The sequence below is a fragment of the Parus major genome, chromosome 8, assembly GCF_001522545.3.
Source record: "Parus major isolate Abel chromosome 8, Parus_major1.1, whole genome shotgun sequence".
NCBI lineage: Eukaryota > Metazoa > Chordata > Aves > Passeriformes > Paridae > Parus > Parus major.
This window is the reverse complement of record NC_031777.1, coordinates 15,492,852-15,516,299: the sequence shown is the minus strand read 5'-3', so window position 1 is coordinate 15,516,299 and position 23,448 is coordinate 15,492,852. Positions and strand designations below refer to the sequence as shown.

General features: G+C 35.7%; 1 protein-coding gene across 2 annotated transcripts in view; it reads left to right on the top strand.

Annotated features, from left to right (window-relative positions):
- The window catches only part of ZNF326 (zinc finger protein 326), a 24,413-nt gene extending 1,262 nt beyond the window's left edge, over positions 1–23,151 (top strand). Inside the window, exons 1-12 of one of the 2 annotated variants that reach the window (XM_015636014.1) lie at positions 1,449–1,488; positions 5,406–5,532; positions 7,579–7,984; positions 10,627–10,825; positions 12,578–12,612; positions 13,485–13,572; positions 15,812–15,926; positions 16,980–17,127; positions 17,651–17,750; positions 18,984–19,114; positions 20,036–20,131; positions 22,447–23,151. In XM_015636014.1, coding sequence (XP_015491500.1) covers positions 1,464–1,488; positions 5,406–5,532; positions 7,579–7,984; positions 10,627–10,825; positions 12,578–12,612; positions 13,485–13,572; positions 15,812–15,926; positions 16,980–17,127; positions 17,651–17,750; positions 18,984–19,114; positions 20,036–20,131; positions 22,447–22,608 — 1,632 coding nt within the window. In that variant the 5' untranslated portion in view covers positions 1,449–1,463 and the 3' untranslated portion in view covers positions 22,609–23,151. Of the gene's footprint in view, positions 1–1,448; positions 1,489–5,405; positions 5,533–7,578; positions 7,985–10,626; positions 10,826–12,577; positions 12,613–13,484; positions 13,573–15,811; positions 15,927–16,979; positions 17,128–17,650; positions 17,751–18,983; positions 19,115–20,035; positions 20,132–22,446 lie in introns of those variants that run through there. The other variant, XM_015636015.2, reaches the window with a different exon arrangement.
- The last annotated feature ends 297 nt before the right edge of the window (positions 23,152–23,448 follow it).

The following is a 23,448-nucleotide window of genomic DNA, read 5'->3' as shown; positions in this document are numbered from 1 at the left end:
GTTTACTTTAACTAACAGTTTGGGAAGAAGTATAGAAAAAAACCATGTAAAGTCAACACCAAAAGCCACCTCTTGTTTTTGCACTGTTAAAAATACCATGTAGAAAAAAAAAAAAGCGTATACTTTGGTAAGATAATTAAAGTTACAAGTTTAGAAAAGACTCAAGAAATGTTTTGACATCTCTTGCCAGCATGCAAGCAAGTGTTAAAGGGATCTTAATATAAAAACTTTACTGATACTGTAACCAAACGTCGTTTACAGATCCTGTCAAATATGTCCTTGCTTTTGGATCTCTTGACACTCTTGCTGGCTGTTATCTGGAAATAACACATTGAATTACAGATGTATCTTTGATTGCAATATAATAATTTTTGTGATGCATTTCTTGAGTCTTATTATCTTTTTTTTCCCAGTTATATTATTTTGCATTTATCTTTCTACATAATATAATTAATAAATAAGTAGTAAATAAATAAATTAAAGATACTGTCCTGTGTTTTCATCTTTTCTATTGATTCCTAATTAAATGTCCATTTGATTTTTAGAATGAAAGGTTATTCTTATTGGAATATTCACTGTAACTGTTAACCAGAACCTCCTTTTCTGAGATCTGATGACCCAAATATTAAAGTGAATCCAGGCTCATTGTAGGGGAAGTAACTAATCAAATGTGTATTGTACAATTAGAGTGTTCTTTTAATGTACCTCTGTAATAATAGTTTTCATTGTGTTAATTAAGCTATTATTTGTAGTTGTTAAAGAAAGTTTAGTTATGATGTGTGCAGCTTGAAACTTTTGCCATGACTGTTTATGTGGTGTGTGTACATGAGCAAGACATGCATAAAAACTGTTTTACCCAGGTTCTGTACAGGGGGCTGAAGGCTGTGTTGTGGGGGTTTAGAAGATGGGCAACAGAGAGTAGATTTTGGGAATTCTCATCTTCTCCTAGTTCTCATTTGGGCTCTTGGCAAGGTTGTTCCTGTTGGAAACTTTTAGCCAGTGGGAAGCACTTTCAGTTGTATGTCTCATGACTCATTGCACCATTGTCCCTTCCTGACTGCTCAGTTTGAGCCCAGAGTTGACATGCCCTTCAGAATAAATTGTTAGTATTATTAGCAGGAATATTATTAAATATTCATGTTAATAGTTACTGCAACTATTGTCCTTTTAATCTGGAAGGGGAAATGGCCTAATGATGAGGTTGTGATCCTAACAACCTAGACATGGTGCTATGAAAATGTAACATGCCTGGAAAATACTGCTTCCTGTTGCACATTGGACCCTTAAGCTTCTGGTAGTCAAAATTTAGCTTCTTTATTGTTTCTTTTGCAAGATCTTTCTCATTTCTTGTTTTCTTAGCCTTTTCATCTGCTTCACATGCAGCACACTGTTTAAAATGGTTTCTTGTCTTTATGCTGTGAATATAATTTCAATGTTCTCTTCTCTAAAGGTTTTTCTTTTACATGGAGTTCTGTGTACCAAGAGATTGTGAGTCTTATCTCTTGTTTTTTTACTTTGTAGTTATTTTCCTTTGGAAAAACTATTTTTTTCTTTACTGGCTATTGAGATTTATTTTGCAGCTATTTTAAACTAATCCACCAAATAAGCTGTGGGGTTGTTTTTTTGTGGGTTTTTTTTTTTGTTTGTTTTTTGGGGGGGTTTTTTGTTTATTTTTGTTGTTTTCTTTTGTTGTTTATTTTGTTGTTTTTTTTAAATTTAATCTGAAGAAATACATATACATTAACATTTTGATTTGTAAATTCAACTTTTGTTTTAGTATCCCATTCTTTTTTATTTTAGAGGTAATATATTTTTTGCACCTTTGATGTACCTCTTCTCCCCTCTTTTCAATACAAGTAGACAAATGTGATCTAGAAATAAAAACCCAGATAGTTCTTTGTAAGTTCTTCTATTTCCCTACTTAAGTTCAGTGGCTCATTCATCCACAGGGTATTTATGTAAGAAGCTGCAGATGCCAAAACCTGATTTATTCTGTTAATAAATGCTTTGTTTCAGATGCTTTGATAATGCTTTCATCTCAGAGATTGAGTCTCTCATTTTTAAGCTTTAAGAGAAAATAGGGACCACTGTTTTTAAAATTCTTTTTAATTCTGTAGTTTTCATAGATATGTAGATATTATATTTCTTCAAAGGTTGATTTGATGAGCAGTTACTGTTTAAACTTAAATGAATACTCTTCTGCATTTTTGATTTGAGACACTGAAATACAATTCCTGGTGTTTTTTCCTCTTAGCATGTGAAACAATTTCACATGTAGTCTGCACAGACAGGCAACTTCTCTGTATTTCTGCTGCTGGTGACAGTGATTATTAATCAGTTACTACACTAAAGTCCTTTTTATTTTCACTTATCTGAAAGTATATTTGCTGTTGTCTTATATGTTTCCCCCCTTTTTAGGATAAAGCCTGTCTGGAGAACATACTTTCAGAGTAAAGTTTAATATCCAAAGAAATACTGTACCTGTTAATTTGAATGCATTTTCTTTGTCAGGTTCTGGGCCTGAAGTATAAAATGTAGAAATCTTTGGAAAAGTTTGCAGCTGATGACTGAAACAGGAGGACAGTGGTTGAAATGATAGGTTAGCTGCTCAGCTGTGTGGAACAGTCAATGAAATGGTTGGAAGGAGATCATAAGGTTACCTTCAGTAGATCAGGTCAAAAGTTCTAACTTATCAGTATCTTGTCACTCTGGAGGCATGGAACAAGTAGTACAAGTACTCATTTAGTATATTTATATGCCTTTACTGGTTTGCAGCTTGAAGACTTCGCCAGCCACAGTCTGTGTTTGACATGCTTTGAATTCCTTGTCAGTTGATTTATCCAATTTCTGTCTAAAATCCCTGTTAATTTTAGTAATTTATTACTTGTAACTCAGGATTTGTGTCTGTTTTGTGAAAAGTGATGTGGATCCTTTAGCTTGTTATTTGTAAATTCCATTTGCTCCCTCCAGTTTATTGCAGTAAATCATTCAAGTGATCATCCCTCTTCATGTCCTTGTACCTTTTGTATCCTGTGTTAATCATTTTCTAATGTGAGTATGTTATAATGTAGGTAAATACAGGGCAGTGAGTCTGGGAAAGGGATGAGTAAGTTGTTCACTATTAGGGAGGAGATGATGGTGATGTCCTGAAGGCAGGGATTTGAGGATTTAGGGTCTGGCATAGCTCTATAGCAGGACTGCTGATGTTATATAACATGAACTGAGTAAGGAGTGTAGAGTGAGTGTAGATGTCAGAAGTTGTCCTGTGATTGTAAATCATATTTTAGTGTTTGCTCTCATGCAAAAAAATTTAGACTAAAAATATATTTTAAATTGATGCTTCTTAAACCATTTTATATGGAAGAGGTTTTTTTTGCACATGAAAGTTTTTGTGTTTTTCCAGTACTGAACTGCTGGCATATGCATAACTCTGGTCCCTACTTCCTGTGCTGTAAAAGAATTGCATTGCAGAGTCAGGGATCTTGACAGTATGTTGTGTTCTTCCTTGTTGGATAACTTGATTCAGTTCTCAACTCCTAACCTCGCTGATTTCATGCTGTCTTAGGGCCTGTACATAATAGGGAGCAGGTGAAACTAAGGTAAATTATTGGGTGCTTTCAGGTCAGGTATGTCAGTTTTCAGAATGTAGGTGTCTTTTGATTAGTTATTCTGTGTTAAAAAACCTAACAACCTGGATCTGAGATTAGATGATGCCATGGTCAATCTTAATTTCTGTGAAACTGAGTTTATTTTTTTTACTATCTTACTTTTTTTCCTGGTCTGCATCTTTATGTATACAGTCTTGAGGGTGATGTACTGGATTAAGTGGCAGATCATTCAGAAACACCAGAGAGATACATTGGATGCTTTTATTAGAAGCCTCATCCTTTTCTTTTTGCAGTAACTCTTTGCAATTTAAGTTGATGATAGGTGGTGCTACGTTATCAGTATTTTGAGAAGGTTTTGTTTTTGCTTTGGTTTTTGAATCTTTGTTGTGTGTTCAGAATGTGAAAAGGTACAGTGTGACTTCTGTGTTGAAAGTTTTTTTTCTTTGTCCAGAAGTAACATCTTTAATTTTTCCAGAAATACCTATGATCATTAGAATAAAAATCAGCAGTAAGTCTTCATGTGTTGGAGTCTCTGTTCAGGCATACTAAGAATATCTGTGTAAAAGTGATACAGTCAACTTGGTATCATTTGCAGAATTCTCATTGCTGACAGATACAAGAAAGTGACTTACAGTGACTTGGTGCTAACAAGAACTAGGTACAAATGGGATATAATTTATGTACGTATTTTCAGCACTACAGTAGTTTTCATGAAATGGTATGCACAGAGAGTTACTGTAGTTCTTTAAATAGGACACCTTCTTATGACTTCAAAGAGAGCTAATTGTCCTGGAAAAGTCAGTGGTTTACATGTGGAGATACTGAAATGTATAAAGTACTCTCTTGTCAGAGTAAACAGCTACTTGGTTTTATTTTTATCCTTCCTGTCTTCATTGTGTATTCCTTCTCTGTGTTATTTTGTTTGTGAATCTTGACTTGCCAGGTTTTCTTGGTATTACCCAAAACTTGGTGGTTGGGAAGCAGTTTTGGTCTCTAAAATGCCAGTGAAGTGCAAACTGTGTATGTTACAGGTAGACAGTGGATCATACTTGTTATGCAGATCTGCAGCATTATTTTTGTGCTTTGAATTTGGGTGATTATTTGCCCAGAATTTTTACATAGACCTTCCAGTGCTGAGGAGGAAGTTGGTTCTTTTGCCAGACTTCATTACAAGGTACTGAGATGTCATGAAGTGACATCAGTTTGGCTGTGAAATACCGGCATCTTAGCGCAGTTGGTGAGCTGCAGCTCAGTGCTGATTTGGGTGGATTTTTGTTTGTGCTAGATGCAGAAAGTTCTTTTGTTTGACTATGGCCTATATACAGAGCCTGTAGTGCAGCATGACAGCTTGTAACCTTGACCCAGGGTCTCTCAATGTGAGTGGTTTCTTGGGGCATTGGATAGAGAGAGCAGATGCCTGTGAGCTCTTTGTATTATTAAAGGGTTAGAAGTGGTCTTAATTCTCTACAACTGCAGGCATATTCTACATCAGGTATCTTCATTTAATTCACTTTATTTAATTTAAGATGATTCCAGCTGATGGAACAATAATACTAAGTTACCTACTATTGGAAAAAAATTAGGGACTTTATTCCAAGCAAGAGGTTGTCAGATGATGACAAAGGCACGTGGCTTCTCTAAGCCCAGTGTCAAAATTGGTTTGCAACTGTCAATTTTCTATTTTGTTTGTAAGCACTGTGGCATAGAGTAAACCTTTTACTTAAGAATCTAAACTAGATTGCTTAATAAGAATTCTCACTTGCTTTCTTTATAAACATTTTTCTGCTCTTTTTTTAGACATGGACCGGGATTATGGGCATGGAGGCTATGGTGGCCCACGATCCATGGACTCTTACCTTAACCAATCCTATGGGATGGAGAGTCATGGAGGTGGAGGCGGAGGAGGTGGTGGTGGTGGTAACAGGTAAAATAATCCTTCAGTTGTCCCAAGAATTGATCAAATCCAATTTAAGTTTAAATCATTCTTCTAACTTAAGTGTTCCTGAGGCATGTTGTTATGATTTTGTATGAACACTTTGGTTCTGAGTCTTCATGTTTGATAAATACTGGCAAATATTAAACTGTAAGTGCTAGATTCTTCTAATAATCAGCATTTTTGTGGAAAACTTTGACAGCGAAACAGTGCGTCTGAATGAAAACAGCAAAAGTTTTGTTTTTCATTGTTGTCTAGCAATTTGTAGCTGATTGGCCTGATGCACCATTTCTGTCATAGCAGACTAGACCTAATTGGTTTAGTGTCTTAGACTGAATCTATCAACATTCCGTTTTCAAGGAACATTTAGGGTATGTGTTTTTTGGTTTGAATGTGCAGTGCTCAAGTGATCTTGGTATCGAATCTGAAAGTCATGTCCAGATTATTTCATTGGAAGGTACTGATTATAATTGAAACTGTGTGCATGTTCTGGGCTACTTTGTAAGATGGATTGGTTTAAAACTAAAAATTCTGATGCAGTGGTCTTAAAGTTGTGTATTTAATGCTAGGGTGCTATTTGCTTTTTCAGATAAAAACAGTAGGGAGCAGCTGATTTGATTTAGGTCTTAATATTGTATTCAAAGAAGCATGCTTTTCAGAGAAGTGATGCTATCTTGGAGGAGATAAAATGTGAAGAAAACTTAGATAATCTGATGGTTTTCTTGTGTGTGCCCTTGAATTTTTGTCTGGCTGTTGCCAGATTACTGTGTGGTTCCTGTCTGTAGTCACTGTGGTGCCACTGGGGAAGGACAATACTAAACAGGGAGGTTGGAGAAGCGTTGTGTCTTGCTGCTCGGTTCTATTAAGCATTTTAGTTAAGTACAACTTGTATAATAATGAACAATTAATATTGATTGAAAAGTCTAAGCAGAGTTTCAGGAATGAGCTGTACCTACCATATAGTAATCTGCATATGATGGAGGTTGAATGACTACTTGAACTCCAAAATGTCTCTTGCTATGTAACCTAATATTATGCATGGACTTTCTCTAGTGTCATTTTCTGTGTATCTTTGAGTCTTCTGAGATGAATAGATTTTAAAACGAAGGCATTCAGTTTACTGTAGATACAGTTAGTAAGTTGAGTCTCCTGGTAGGTTGTATTGTATCAGTTAAGGGATTGTCTTTCCCAGCTGCTCAGCCTGTTACAGCTCTGCAGGGACACTAATGTGTTTCCCTTCCAAGTAGTTACAAATATTAATTTTTAGCCTGACACTGCCCATGTCCCAGGCAAAGCAAACTCTTGATAAATAGCTGAAGATTTTAGCTCCTTGTTGCTTTACTCAGAAATTCCAAGGACTACTTTTCTGTCCGCTGTACATGCTTTGGGGAGACTTTGAAAATCTTGATTTGCTAGACCTAATGGTCTGCAAGTGAAAGCTGGATACACTGAAGACCATGAACTATTTTGATTGTGAGACTGAATTTTACAGGGAATAAAAATTTCCAAAGAACAAATGTGAAAGGAAGAGCATGTGTATTTTCCCTTTAAAATGAGAACTGTGGGGTACATGGAACTCACAACTATACCACTAAAAGAAACCAGATTATTTTTTTTCCTCAGTTCAGAACTAAGCCGCCTCTTAACTGCTGTTTAACTGTTAGACTGTGAGGGTATGATTTTGAAGAAAGGCAAGTTTGACTAGGCTTTGAATGTCTGCAGGTGATTATTTTTGTGAGACTAGGGCTGGGCTCCAATAATGTTTTAGTAAATAAATGTTGCTGAAAATTGAAGTAAACAAAGTTCAGGTATACTGAACTTTAGAATTGTTTGTAGCAAAAATGGCTCAGATAGCTTTCTGTCTGGTCATAGTGTGAATTGCCCAGCCCTAATCAAGATTAAACAATAACGCAACTGTACAGATCAGTATAGTAATAAATTGATTTAGTTGATAAATGTCAACTGATAACTTGTCTTTTGAAATGTATAACATTAGTAAGCTTACTTTTTTTTCTCCTCACTGTGCAACTTTTCCAGGTTTGGACCTTATGAGTCTTACGACTCCGGGTCTTCTCTGGGTGGGCGAGATCTGTACAGATCTGGCTATGGTTATAATGAACCCGAACAAAGCCGCTTCGGAGGTAGTTATGGTGGTCGATTTGACAACTCCTACCGGAATAGCCTTGACTCTTTCGGAGGTAGAAACCAGGGCGGGTCTAGCTGGGAAGCACCTTACTCCCGTTCAAAATTGAGGCCTGGGTTTATGGAGGACAGAGGAAGAGAGAGTTACTCTTCCTACAGCAGTTTTTCTTCACCCCATATGAAGCCTGCACCTGTAGGCTCTCGGGGGAGAGGAACGCCTGCTTATCCTGAAAGTGGATTTGGAAGCAGAAACTATGATGCTTTTGGAGGACCATCAACAGGCAGAGGCCGAGGCCGAGGAGTAAGTACAGAATCTTTTCAGATTCTTTTCACTAGACACTCTTTTAAACCCTTTCAAGACCACTGCTTTAAAATGAATGCACTGTTCAGTACAGTGTGGGGTTTTGTCCAAGCAAACTATCATGGTTGACAATGTTGTTTATCCCTTTGAAGCTGTCTTCAAGTAGAACCCAGTCCCTCTTTCTGCTGAAAGTAATGAGTAATAGATTAGTTGATAAGGTTTGTTAAATCTCTCCTTTTGTTTGAAAGGTGAAGATAAAAGTAGTAGGTTTGGTCTAAAAGGGATTAAAAGGACTTTCATTTTTCCTTGTAAACACTAGCATCTCTGCTGCTGGTGGGGAAATTTTTGAATATTGTAAAAGTTGAATTCAAAGTCTTTTGAAGTTTTGAGTAGGTTAAAGGTGCAATGTATAAGCAAAAAATAAAACCCAGGTTGTAAATACTAGAGCAGATTTTGGTTCGTGTAAAGGGAAAAGTTCAGCTAATTCTTTATGTTGAGTACATGTTTTATCAAACATCAAGTCTTCTGTTAAACCTAATTCTTACTCTGACTTGTTTACTGGAAGGGTGATGGGGAGGAAATGGCAAAAGTGAGTTGTTAGCAGTTTCAGTGATTCTCAGAATTAAAGCATGGTTAAAGGGGCATCATCAACTTGAAATAGGGTCCTTTAATTGAATTGAAATTAATTTCCACACAGTGTGTCTAGTCCTCTTACTTGTATTTGTTTTGAAGACTTAAGTTCTAAGTGTTTCTCAGTGGATTCCTTTCCAGTTTAGGATGTAAAAAGCATGATTAACTGTATGCAAAATAGTAGATTGCAGTTTGAGGAAGTAATGCTTGATGTTAAGTGAGCTGAGAGAAAAAAAAAATACAGCAGAGACAATAAAAAACCAAACCCAAACCAGACAGAAATACTAACTTTAGGTTGATGGTGTCCCTTTGTCTTGGTTTTATAATCCCAGTTTTGATTTTTTTTTTTTAAGCACGAAATATTCAGTGAACACCTTTCTGCCTGTGCCTCTAGGTGTAACTTACCTTTTAAAATTCGTGAACGTGCTGTATTTCTTTGGGAAGTGATTCTTTAAACTGTACAGCTTGTAGCTTGAAGTGTAGAGGAAGATTATTTTTTACTGGTCTTTTATATGCTTAACTTGTGTGGTGATTTTGTTCCAGAAAGTCTACTTTGCAGCATTCTTGAGTTTTGAAGTTGCCATATTCAACTTTTAGCTCAGATTTGCACATGGCTGTTAGCTAGCATGTAGCATGGTATGAGAAAAAGATTCTGATCTTCATTTCTCTGCTTGTGAAGCTGAAAATGTTATATTCTTAAGCCTTTATGCCATCCTTTCAGAACTCATTTAGATCTGAAAGCTTCGTGCATAGTTACAGCTGAGTTCTTTTTTAATTTCCTTTTGAAATTTACTCTTTTGGTCTTTTATGTAATAAAGGAGAATGTAAAGGCTAGACTACTTACCATACGTAAAATGCATTGCACCTTTAATAGGTAGATTGTCTGTTTTAAAAAAACCAAACTTGAAATTATTGAGTGTGTATTTCATGTGAAATTTGTGTCTGATGTAAATGTACATGCTAGGCAGTCTATAGCTATCTCAACTAAATTAATTAACATGGAGGTCTTGTGCATGGACTTCTGATTATGGAAAGTGCCTGTTTTGGTACATTCTGTCATTTAAAATCTGCTTTAAAAAAGTATACTTTTCATAAGTGTTGAAGTTATTTTTATGTTCTTTTGACAGTGTAATATTAATTCTCTTCTCATGGATAGACATATATTTCTGCTTATCCAAGTCACTCATCCAGTCTGTGGGCTCTCTTCTGCCCTTTATTAATCAAGGAATTAAGTTAATATTAAGAAGTTTGTTAGCACTTTTGAAAATATTCCAGCTACCTAAATTCCCCTCTTCAGATTACTTAACCTATTCTGTGTCTTCAGAGAGGTAACTTTCCATATACAAGTGTCCACAAATGACTGTACATAATTTCAGAAATAGAGGAAAGGTTTAGTCTTTCAGTGGAATTTCATTCCTATCACTGCATTGTTTTTGTATCACTTTCTCCAGGCCCAACTTAAAAAAATCTGGTTTTACTGAATTCAGTGGAAAGATGAAAAGATGGAATGGGCTTCCTTCGATTAATCACTATTCCACACTGGACAACCTTCTTTACTCAGTTTTCAGATCACTCCTATATCATTTTGCATAAGATGCAAAACAAGGAAGCTTTTTTTTCTTTTTTTTTTTCCTTTATTTTTTTTAAGTGTTGAAAACTGAGTTGTTAAGCTCTTTTTTTTTTTCCAGAGAGAGATGGTATTCATTATCTAGAGAATCTGAAGAGAGGAGCCAAGATGTTAGGCTGAGATATGATAGATATGTTCATTGTCTGGACAATGGTTCTGAATAAGCAGAAACACAGTTTCAACATAGAAGTATTCGTTCTACTGGACAAACACCCACAAAGCCATTGCACAAATGAACGTCAGACCAGGAGCTTAAGTTTCCTCCTGCATTTTGCTCTAGAAGACAGATTTTAGTTAAGGTCACAGTCATATTGTACCAAGTAGTTGTTTTATTGACATTGCTTTCATATACTAATACATTTCTCTTAATTTTGCAAATTTTCAGCATATGGGAGACTTTGGTGGAATGCAGAGACCTGGAATTGTCGTTGACTATCATAACAAACCCAGTCCTGCAGCAGTTGCTGCAAGGGGAATAAAAAGAAAAATGATACCACAGCCATATAACAAACCTGGTGGGACATTCATCAAGAAACCCAAAATGACAAAACCTGTTTTGAAGCTGAGCCAGAAAAAATCACCTAGTAAGTAGCAAGTGTCAAAATTCTTAAGTTAAAGTTACTGATTTTTTTTATTCATTAGAAATTTCTTAGTTTTAATATTGAGAAAGAGGGTTGTATGTGCTGTTTTGTAATTCTTCATTTTCTACCTTTCAAGTAGTCCACAGTGGATTTTAGGAGTTTACATGTCTAACTTTCCTACTGCAAAGGTAATTAGGTAAATGATACCGAATATTTGATGTGTTTGGATATGTATCATTGAAGACTTATCTCATTGAGACTTCATGATGATACTTCGTGGAGGCAAATTTTTACCACTAAAAATAATGTCAGAGTTCAGGTTGTCTGAAGAGACGATGCCTAACAAATACTAAAATATGCTCTTGCATGAGCCTGAGCCGTGCTGTCCAAATTCTTCTATAAAGAAGTCCAAATTCTATAAAAAGTAGTGCATCAGCTGCAGTGCAGTTAAAATAAAGATGTAAGGCGTGGGTGAAGAGGAGAAGGGAGAGGAGGCAAACTGCAAAAATGGCAAAAACTTACAGAATAATTTATGAGAGGCAGAAAGAGATTGCTCCCACTTGTAAATGAAATGCTGTAATGATAAGAAGAACTGTAAATGAGATAGATAAACTATAAATGCAAACTGTAAATTGTATTGGTGATGCTTGGTTTCTTTAACTTCCAGAAAGATATTCTACAACTTACATTAAATTTTTATATTGCAGTCAAGTTGGAGGAAAAAGTCACTAGTGAAGTTTGAATAAATTACTAGCTTTAAGGGAATGTAAACTTGATTATTATATACTGTAAGCAGTGTGTACAGCAGTCAGATTTTAGTTTTTATGTTTGTGATTTCCCAGTAATTTCTATCTACAGCGTTTTATGGAGTTTGGTTTCAGATCACCTGTGAAAATTGTTTGAAGTTGCTGTAGCTCATAGCTTGCAAGGCAAATGCACAGACTTGGCAGAGACTTTGAGACATAAATTCTGGTTTTGAGTTTGTTGTTCTGGTTACATTACTGTGTATTACATAACGGTTCTCTTAACTCTAACTTAGAGTACTGTTCAAATTCCAGGAACTGGCTGTATAAAACATAACCCTCTGCCTTTTGTAAAGGGAACTTTGTCGGTGGTCTTGCCAGCTTTATTGTCATGAAAAAGGTCTCTAAAATGCACATCCAAGCTCTTCCAGTATTTTTGTACATTCTCCTTTCTAAGCTATGTTCAGATAGAGCACTTCTAATTTATTATCTCATCCCCCTCACCGATTTCCACAATCCAAAGACCAACACATAATATTGGTTACTTTAGGAAGTGAAATAGAGAGTGCCTACAAGAATGTAGCCTGTCCTGTGGCTCTGAGATTGAGGAAGAAAATGTTGAGTAGTTCAACACAGTTTCTGAAACTCAAACTGAAAGACCTAGGCAGTATCACATAGTTGAAAACTGAGAAGTGGGTGACAACTAACAGAAACTTCGGTGCAGTTGGTGTTGTATGAATGAAAATATATCCCAAAATTATATTGTCCTTTCAACCTTGAAATTCTTGTTTTGGAATTAGACAGTGGTTAATTGCTTTTGAAAGTGTTTAGTTTATATTTCTAAGGATAACTGACTTTACATTTAGTAGTGTTACTAAACTATGATAAATTGTAAATGTAGACAATCTTCCCTGCATAACAAATTTGATTTTTTTTCCCTAAATATTTTACTGTCTTAAAATGAATTGTCAGTGACAGCACTTTTGCATTGTTTTTCATTTTATGTTAATAGACATGAAGACATCTTACCAGGAGTCTACTGTAGAGGTAAAGATTCCCAGAAATGGAAATTATTTTGATTCTTTGAGAAGTTTGCATAGTATACCTTAAGACAAGTAATTATTAAGCTAGAGTTATCAAATTTAACATTAAACTAGATAAGTTTTTCTGAACATGATTTTGGGTTTTTTCTCACTTTATCTAAAACTGTCTTATTTCGGTGGCAGGTGATTTTGAGTGAAAGTAGCTTGTGCAGATAGCCTGGAAAGTGAATTTTAAGGTGTATTTGTAGACCCTACCTGTTCTTGTAATGCACAAGAGAGCTCTCATATGAACACTTCTCATGTTGTCACAGGTAGACAGCTTGAGCTCATGCAGCTATGACCTTGGGTGGGTACAAAGGAGATCACTAAACAGAGGTGAGGAGGAATGGCTAAGGCATTAAGACACATCAAGGAGAGAGGGTAAATAAAAAAAGGGTTAGTGTTAAAAGGTGTTCTCTGATAGGGTAGGAAGATCAGTCCCTTCCTTCAGATCAGTTACAGCACTATGTAAGAATGTTACTGGTAAGCTAAGCATGTGTGTATATATATCCTGGTTTAATGTTGCAAGACGGGAATGTCATTTCCCTTCTTATTGAAAGAGAGTATTAACACCTTCTCAACTAAGTCTGGATTGGAGGTCAAAATATTTATATTGAAAACAATTTTGATTGTGAAAATAATTTACTAAGTCTTCAAGGCATTATGAAGAAATGCAGAGCTAGAAGTGTTTGTACACCGAGTTCAACAAGATACTAAATTCACTTTGATTGTCATATTTAAAAAATAGCAAGTAACAGATCATTGGAAATAATGTGTATTACACTGCCTTTCTGGATTTAGGATGGCTTTTTTAATTTATGGATTTGACTTTATTAGGAAATTGAAGTTGATACAAGCGGCGCAGTTGTTATATATGAAGACTTTACAAGAGATGCTTATGATCTTGGATATCAGACTTTTGGAGGTAAGTCAGTTTGCTTTTTCAGGTAAGGTATTACAGGTATTCTATTTGTGAGACTTCGAGAGAATACATTGTATAAGCCTGTATTTATGACCTCTAATAATTACTTGGTAGCATGGCTGCCTTTTTTTTGTTTAAAGACTTAAAGATTTAGTGGATATATGGTTGTTTGTAACATCCACCCATTACTTGGCTGTTTTTTTTCATGCTTACTGTGTCTCTGCTCACTGATCATTTCAGTATGTTGTTGTTTGCCTTCTGTTTTTTTTAATTTTTGTAAAAAAAAAAATTATGGTCTTCTATACTTGCTACCATTCCATTGCTTGAATGTTGTTCATCCCACTGGTTCCTCACCCATATCCTATTATTTATCCCACTAGCTGATCAACCCCACCATTAAACTCTAGGTGAGTCACTTTTAATAAAGTGGATTCAGTTGTCTTGGAGAGTCGCTGTCAGGAATGGGGGGTCTGTTTCATGTACAGTCTTAATGAAACAGATTTATTACTAGTTTACAGAAAGTCAGTTCAAGTGTGTAGTAACTGTAGTGATTCCAGATGCACAGAAAAAGAAATCCAGTGATAAGACTGAAATTACTTTTAGTCCCCCTTTCCTTGCATGCTGCCCTATAGCATATGGCATGGTCTCATTTGATGGCAAGGAGCACTGGAAATTTGCAGCCAAATGAGTGTTTCTTTCCTTTAAGTAATAGCAAATATTTTATTTTTAAGTTGTGTGGGTTTCTTCTTGTTTTAAAGGTTTGCATAAGTGCACTGAAGGAAATAGGGAGTTTTTAGTTGGTGTATATTCAGGTCTCCATTCCCCAGCTTCTAACAGGACAGGCTCTTCAATTTGTGAGCTTGAGGGTCAAAGTAGAAGCCATTTCATGCCACAGAATATCATACCAGATCATTTTTACAGCAGTAAAAAAAGCGATCCTTTGCGTAATCTCCAGGGTTGGTGGTAGTGCACTAAATGAAATTTAAATCCTGAGATCAGTATGGGAATTGCCTCTGGGTAGGTAGGTGGTTTTTTGTTACCTTTTTAAAAAATATTTTCATGGACAGGAGTTTTTTTCTCCTTTCTGGATCACAGTAAATTTTGAAGCTTTTTGCTACAAAATTAGAAACCTTGGGATAATCAGGAACTGTTAGTCATGAAGGTGGTTTTCAGTATTCAGTGACACTTCTTGATCCCCAGAGTGTTTTGCAGTCTTGGTATTTGTGCATGATGCTGTTGTATGTTCCTTTCTGTTGCTGCTTGGATGTAGATTTCCTGGAGACTGACCTCTCTTCTGAAGTTGAACTGTAAAAGAAAATGAAGCAATCCTCTTTTTTTCTGGTCTAAAACTACCTGCTGAATAATATTCTAATTGTTTCCCTTTGTCCATAGACTACTAAAGCAGACAGAGGAAAGACAAACATAAGTGCACTTACGCAAAAAGTCAGTGTCCTTGGAAGTCTTAAGTGTTGTAGAACTAAATTCTGTTCATTTAGTCATTCACACTTTTACTTACATGCCAGGTGGTAATTTAATCAAATTCTTCTCTGAAGGTTTGGTTGGGTTTTTTGTTGTGTGGTGAATCTATCTGTCCTTGTCTCTTCCCTGCTCCCATTAACCGGTTTATTTCTTTGGTTGAAAGTCTTTGGGATATTTTTCTGTGATACCAAGTGAAGTCTAGTGGGGAAAAATAATAAAGGTGTTGAATTTCAGCTTGGCTACCATACCTTGAAGCAACATTGTCTCGTCTCCTTTGTGAAAACCTTTGCTTTCTGTTTTGGGAGCTGCCTTCTCAGTAGAAGAGACAGCCTTTAGATAGTTTCCTTTTATGTAAGGGGACTGTAGCAGTGGTGCTCTAAAAACATAGATGGGTTTTAAACAGTGTCTTTTTCCCCATGCATTTCCAGTTACCTTTTTCTGGTCACTTACTTGAAGAGGCCTTTAATAACTAGGTGCAACATGGAAGGAATTGCTTTAACTCTGAATTTCTTCTGTGTCTGTAAACTAGAGTGTAAACCCTTAGCTACTAAGTTGAAAACAAGTATTTAAATTTGTTGTTTTTAGAGGAGGAAAAGAAAGCAAAACTTTAAGAACATTTAAGAAAGCCATCAAACCACATTGATATGTCAAACATACTGATACTGCATTTTGAAGTGTTTGTGGAGGAGGCAGGGAAGACAGGTACTTCTGCTGGTGTTTGTTGTTTTGGATTTGGTTTTTAATCCTTCAATTGTATGTTAAGATGGCAAAGGAGAAGTTAAAAGTGAGGAAGAAGAAAAGCGGCGGATTGAGGCCAGAAGAGAGAAACAAAGGCGTAGAAGGGAAAAAAACAGTGAAAAATACGGCGATGGATACAGGTGTGTGCAGTAACTTCTGTGTCGTGTGCAGTGTTTTTCTTGCCCTTAATGCCTCTCTGAGAACACATTTTTTCCCTTTGGACTGATTATAGGAAAATAAAATGCAAGAAAGAAAGGAGGGAAGAAACCCACCTCCTTCCACACCCCTCCACTTTCCCTGCTCCTCAGCAAAAACAAAAAGCTAACCCAAATAAAGAAAAAAAAACCTCAAGCTAAAACCCGGCACCCAAATTTAGTGGCTTAGAAGACTGGGTGTTACATTGGACCACTGTTGTATCAGAAAATCTGCAATTTACTAACCCCTTCTCCTCCACCAGTGCATCAGTACACACTTGAGAAGCAGATTAGAAGGGTACTGTGTTTGAACTATATGCTCCTGTTGGTTTAAAGAGCTGTTAGAAATTGATTTTATTCCAGTTTTGTGTATGTGTATGTGTGTGTATATATATATATATTTATATCTGTGTTCGACTGTTTTGTAGCAAAAATAAGTACATGGGTTTGTAACTTTGTTAGTGTTGCCCAGTGGCTGCACTGTACAAAACTGTTCAATGTCAGTGCAGTATTTGATCCTGGCTAGTGATTAGTGATTTTTCCTCATTATATTGAGGAGAGTCTATTTCCTTATAAAGATTATATACCTTTTGTATGGAAAAGGAGCTTTAAGTTAATTCTTCTGATTACTTGCACCTGGGAGTTGGCTGAGCTATGATTCTGAGCCTACAAGGTGTACTACAAAAGGTGACAGGAAGAAGAGAGCTGCAATAGATGAACTCACAGAATAATGTAGCTTTTAAATGCTTGGCTTCTGATTTCAGCAGTTTTTCTCTCCTGAACAGATAGCTTGTTACTCTTGACAGTGGCCTGATATGTATTTGATTCTTGTAGCACTTATCCTTTATAATGGAAAAACTTTAGGTTTTTTTTTTTCATTCCTTTTTCACTTAGGCTTCTTCAAAGAATGCTTTTCCTGTTCCCTTTCTGATTAGGTTTGTCAAGTGTTGTAGTTTTGAGGAGTTCTAATAGTAATATTTAACGTATTTCTCTTGACAGAATGGCATTTACTTGCTCATTTTGCAAGTTTCGAACGTTTGAAGAAAAAGAAATTGAGTCACATCTGGAGAGTGCAGCTCACCAGGAGACATTGGATCATATTCAGAAGCAAACCAAATTTGACAAAGTAGTGATGGAATTTCTTCATGTAAGACAGCTGTTTTTAATCTGTATAATACTTTTATATGAGAATATAGTTAAAATTTACCATTTATTTTCAAAATATGCTTAACTTACCGTTAATCCTTTTGTAGTTAACTCTTGGTGCAGCGCATACTACTAAAAGTTGAAGCAAATACAGTCTCTAAAATGAAAGTAGTGCCTTGAGAAGTAATAGAAATTGTTTACAGTTTCTTATATATAAATATGTATTAATATCTATTAATATATTATATAAATCGGTATCTGATAGCAATATATTATTATAACAGATAATACATAATTACAATTATACTGTAGTATAATAATATAATTACATTTATATAACACTGTATTGATACATATTATATATTATATTTATACATGTTGTTATGAATATATTAATATCGTATATTATATATTATAATTATATATTCAGTGTATAAACTATATTGGATTTTTAAAATCGGGGTTAATATTGGAATGTAAACAGTTGTACATCGTAGGTATTTACAATTTTCTTCCCTCTGTAGGAGTGTATGGTGAATAAATTCAAGAAGACAGCAATGCGTAAGCAGCAGACAAGTAACCAAAATGAAAATTCCCAAGCTACTGAAAAAGATATAATGGAAGGTGAGTAATGTGGAGCTCTCCTGGTCTTTTTCTCCTTTCATTCTTCTTTGAATTTGATAAAATGGATAAAATCTGTTAGTTTTCACATCTTTTCTGTACCTGGTTGAGATTCCTTGCTTTGTTTCTGATACAGTGTGGAATGTAAGCACAGCAGGAGATAGCAAACCTTGTTTGTTTGCTATCCATGTAGCCTTGTCAGAAGGTGAGAATATCATGCTGGTACTTGATAAACAGTTCTGTGGGCTTTGCTGGAGTCTCATTCAGTGTAAGGCATGAGGAGTGACAACAGGTGAATGCAGTAGATGGAAAGAGAGTGTAATAAAGCAGTGAGGTGATAGTGGCTAAATACAATGACAAGGATTTGGAAAAGTGTATAAATAGGAGAGTTGCTGTGCTTTAGAGGAACAGTGACAAAAGGAGGGGGTTTGAGTGTTTTTTGGTTACTTGCATCTCAGCCTGGAATTTTTTCCCCTTGGCTGCCCTATAGGCAATTTTTTGGAGCATTTCATGTTTCCCTGCCTTGCTGTGCCTTATCCTCCTGTTTTATGCTTGAAGGATTTCAGAATAAGGGCTGCAACCAGTGGAGACATCTTTGAGTACCTTTATTTTAGGCAATAACTCTATTTCTGTATTACCTTAATTTGAACTTAAATACTAAGAGCTACTTAAAAATTGATATAGGCAACATTTTAACATTCCCACATATTCTTTTGTGCTTCCCTTAAGTACTGGAAGGCCTGTTTTCCTTTGTGATGAGAATGTTCTGTTACCAAGCTAATATTTAAATTATCAAGAGGATTTGGATTCATGTGCTTCTCCCTGGTGGTGAAGGAGGGCAGGGAAGTAAATTAGTTTTTATAAGGGTTAAAGTAAGTGCATTTACTTTGGTCAAGCTTTGTTTGCTGTATCAAATCATATAAAATATCAAAATTAAGGCTATAGGTTATTGTTGATTGAAAATAAATGCCATTCTTGTACTTTGCCTGGATCTCATGTGTAGTTTATGAAGAGGTGAAGTTGGAGTATTGAAGTGAAAAACTACTTCTTCCAATATTGCCCTCAGACAGCCTAATTTTGATGCCTGAATTTAGGTGAATATTCCTCAGTGGGTCAGTTAGACATGTTTAACAACTGAGAGCTATTAATTTTTGGGTAAAAAACTAACAAGCTGCTTTTCCAGTTGCCTAAAGTAATGCATTTTATGATAATGGTTTGTTGCATCTTCTTTGGCAGGGGTTACAGCTGATGACCACATGATGAAAGTTGAGACTGTTCACTGCAGTGCTTGCAGTGTCTATGTTCCTGCACTGCACAGTTCTGTTCAGCAACACTTAAAATCTCCTGATCACACAAAAGGAAAACAAGTAAGATGTGACATATTAAAAAAAAGGGCAAGCATAATCTAATAGTAAGTGAAAAGTGTTAGACTTCTTGGTGCAAGTAATTTCATAGTTCTTGTTGAAGTGTCTTGTTCTCTAGAAAGCTGTCATGTCCTTACTGCACTTTTTAAGTTTAACACCTCAGGAAGTAGCCAGCACTTAAGCACCCCAGCTAATGAAATATTGGTGTGCTTAATAGCTGCCAGTAGAAAATCATGAGAAAGTTACTAGAAATTACTTCTTCACTTGATGAGAATTTGCTTTACAGAGTCTAAGTATTGGAAACATTTTGTTATTCAGATTGAAAAACAAAACACGTGTTTCTAGCAAGATAAGCATACTGTGTCTTTTCTTGGTGATTGTCTTTTTAATTTGAAGACAACAGAGAGCAGTTTTGAATTTGCAGTCATGTTTTATTTGCCCCTGTTAAAATTTATAAACTTTAAAACTTTAGGGCTGGTAGAAGGGTTGAAAGAATAGCATGAGCAGGACAGTAAGTAAGATGGCCCAAGTTATGTTTTGTTTATATGTGAGCTTCTGTGATTGTGGAATGTTGTAGAATGTTTTGAATTGGAAGGGACCCTGAAAATGAGCAGGATCATCTTCAATAATATGTTAGGCTGTGACTGAGAAGCCTGAATGTTGTCTGTAGATTAGAACAGATACCTGGTTGCAGTCCATTATATAAGCAAGATACATCTTCTGATCAAGCTAAAGTGGCAAGCTATAAACACTACTACACCTAATTGGTTAGGTTTATATGGTTTGGACTTAAGTACTGAGAACAAGCAGTTCATGCTGTAATATGTTCATTCTTTTATTTAAAGAAACTGATTGTGAATTCAAGTTCATGTGACTGTTGTAATAGGAACATGAGAAGTATTCACTGTTAAATTTGTTTCCTAGGCCTACAGAGAACAAATAAAAAGGGAGAGTGTTCTCACTGCCACCAGCATCTTGAATAATCCTATAGTCAAGGCACGATATGAGCTGTATGTGAAGGTAAGATGCAAGTGGAAGGAAAATAATTGTTTGCCATTTTCTCCATGTTGATAAAGTTTATCCTCAGTGCTCTCTGTCTCTTAGCTCACGGATTGGATATACCTTTAATGTATTTTGCCAGTCAAAAATCATTGTCTCAGGTTAATTTGCAGCAAAAATTACCACCTTCAGATTCACCAGCTTTTGGGTGTCATTTAAAGCTTGTATCTAGGCAGTTTTTAATTGGATATTCTAATAAAAAAAAATCCAAACTAACTTAAGGCAAATATTAGCAGTGTCTTTAGCTCCATATGTAATGTTAACTGCAGAGCACAAAACAAAATTACTCCATCTGTACATTTAGAAGCAAAAGCTTCTTGTGTGGGTTTGTACTGAAGTTTAGTGTGCATATTACTCAGCTACTTTTTATTCTGTAGAATTTTTAGGGTTCATGACAAAAACAGTAGTTGATGAGATTAGAGAATTTAAAAGGCATGGCAGCCTATGTTGTAGATATGTGGCCTGAGAAACAGGTGAATTCATTTTAGCAAAATGGAGGTGTTTCTTCTGCTGGGCCACTGACTTTGTGAAATGACTCTGTAATACTGTTGTTAGCTATTTCTGGATTACTTTTAATTGGTTTATGATTCTGCCTGTGCCATAACAGTAAGATTCTTTCAGACAAAGCAGTATTGTCTTTTGGAAATAGGGCAAGGTGTGAGCCAGTGCCCAAGTTAATTGTGATGTAAAATGTCAAATTAGTCGTGTCCTGAGAAGTTAAGTATGGATGGGTGTGCGAATCAGTTTCAGACAACTGTTGCATACCTGTTAAGGAAAGGTTGTGAATGGCCAGCTACCAGAGCCTGGAATCACCTGCCAGAATTTCCAGCCAGCTCCTCGCAGTGCCAAGTGCCTGCTATGCCTTGTCCAATAGAGCCCCCTAGCGGGAGATGGGTAAAAGGGAGAATGGAAATTTGCCTTTCATCCCTTCAAAAACTGAGGAAAGTAAAACTTGCAAGATTGTCTTCACAAGGAGACTGCTGACGTTTTCAGAATGACTGAAATGTCTGGTGTATTCTGTGGGAGACTGAACTTCATACACTTTCTCCAGGATCTGCTCAGTGAGATCTGTCTGGCTCCTGCAAACCCCTTTCATCCTTATTCAAATGTATAGTGAACTGCAGACTGAAGTAATTCAGTTTTCTTTTACAGCGTGTGCTGGAGCAGAGCACTCATGCATTTGGGACCTGCAGTGTTCCAGATAGGGGAAAATCTTTGTTATAACATGGTCTCAGTTCTGCTTTCTTTGGGTTAAATCTAAATCTGAATTTAAAATTTCTCTTGATTTTTAGAAGAATACTGAAACCATGATTTTGTTTCATGGCATTTGCTGAATATTTTTATATTTCAGACTCTAATTTTTCGGTAGCTATGTGGAAGATTCTACCTGAGAAATGAAACTGATGCAGGCAAAAAGACAAGGGGCCTAGCATAATTTATTTATTTTATTTATTTTTTTTGTATCTTCTTTTAAAAAATACTCTTAAAATTGTAGTCCTGGTGCAGTTGGTGGTTGGTATCATATGTTCAGATCAGACTTGTTTTATCAGATGTAGGAACATGAAATGAGCTTGAGCCAAGAAACTCTTAATAGTTCATGTTGATATTATTCATTGATTGTTCACAGTTCTTATGAATAGGGGAAGGCTGATGTATGTTGTGCTGAACAATTGTATGAAATGGAGAAAATATGAACCCAAAATGCCAGTGTGTTTAAAGTACTGAGAAAACTGATAATTTTTCTAGGTCAACAATGGAATGAATTTCAGGGTACTCAATGTAATAAATTTTAGATTTCTTCTTCATTTTCTAAGGAGTGTGCCTTTTTTTCATAGAATTATTCAGAGTGAATGAAGACTGTAAATAAGGAAAAGCAGAGCAAAACTCTTCTGTTCCAGTTTGGTTTTGGGGGAGAAAAAGGGAAGCATCTGTAGTTCTTAATGAAAACATGTTGAAACTTTAGCATGTAACTTTAATTTCTCGAGTGTTGAAATGAAATCTGTGTTTAGCATACTTGGCTTTATTTCAGTGCCATTTCCACTTTCATTGAAAGAGTTTATTTGGATCCCAGTTTCTCATGTGCATAAAGATGTGGTGTTGCTAGTTTTAAATCCAACTCATGCTGATTTTCTTGCAAAAAACCCACAACTATTAAAAAACAGTATAAAATATTGTAGCATTTCTTAGTGGCTGCCCCTTTCATTGACTGAAATTATGAGTATGATTTTATATTTGAAGTCAATATCAAAGTGATTGTTTTCAATCTTCTACTTCAGGGTGAAAATCCTTTTGAAATTAATGATCAGGCTCAGGAGCAGCAAACTGAGGAAGAAGACAAAGCTGAAGAGCCAGCTGAGGGTGAAGAAGAGGAAGAAGAAGAGGAGGAAGAAACTGAAGAACAAACTGACTTCACTTTAGACCACACTGAAGATAACTAAGTGCAAGAAAATAAAAATACATTAGTGGGGGCAAACCAGCCTTTTATTTCTGCTCTAAAGTGGCTCAGACTTTTTAATAGTCTCAAATGGATCTGAAGATTCCCCACCATATGCATGCATTCCATTCCATGGAGAACTTGTTTATATAATTCCTATGTGTTTCTGATTTTGTTTAAAATGAAATTAAGACTATTTTAGTTGAGCTTTTTATAGAAAACTGACTGTTAAAGCTGATCAAAACATTGTGTTGTATATTTTTTTAAGCATCCTATTTTTTTGGTGTGTGTACTGAAAGTTGGATCTGGTCTAATCAGTTGAAAAGGAAGGTGGATCTTTGGGGTAAATATTTTAAAAGCTTTATGGTGTAAGCTTATAAATATTTACCTCAGTACAGGATGAATAACTTCAAAAATTGTGCTGTTGAGTGTGGCTGTTTGGGGGACTGCATTGCACTCTGTATAATAGAGTATGTGTTTATAATATGCCTTGTAGCTTTTTGTGATAAGATGTACCAGTTTGTAGCAATAAAATACTTTAAAAATATTACTGTTTAAAGTGTCTTTAGTTTAAGTATTTCAAAAATTTCCCCATGCTGACTACTAAACTGGTTTCAAATTAAATCTTGATTGATACTATCATTGAAATTGTAGTTACATCTTAAGTGACTCATTTATTGCTGAGTTTTGGTGTGTTGGGTCTCCATCTACCAGGTCAGGTAAGTATTGAGCCCTCATAGCGTGCCTGGGTGAAGTGTCCTTTTTGTGTGTTCATGTGTGGTGTACCCTTGTCTATCTTAGAAATTACAAGTAATACAACTGTGTTTTTTCTGTAGTTCCTACT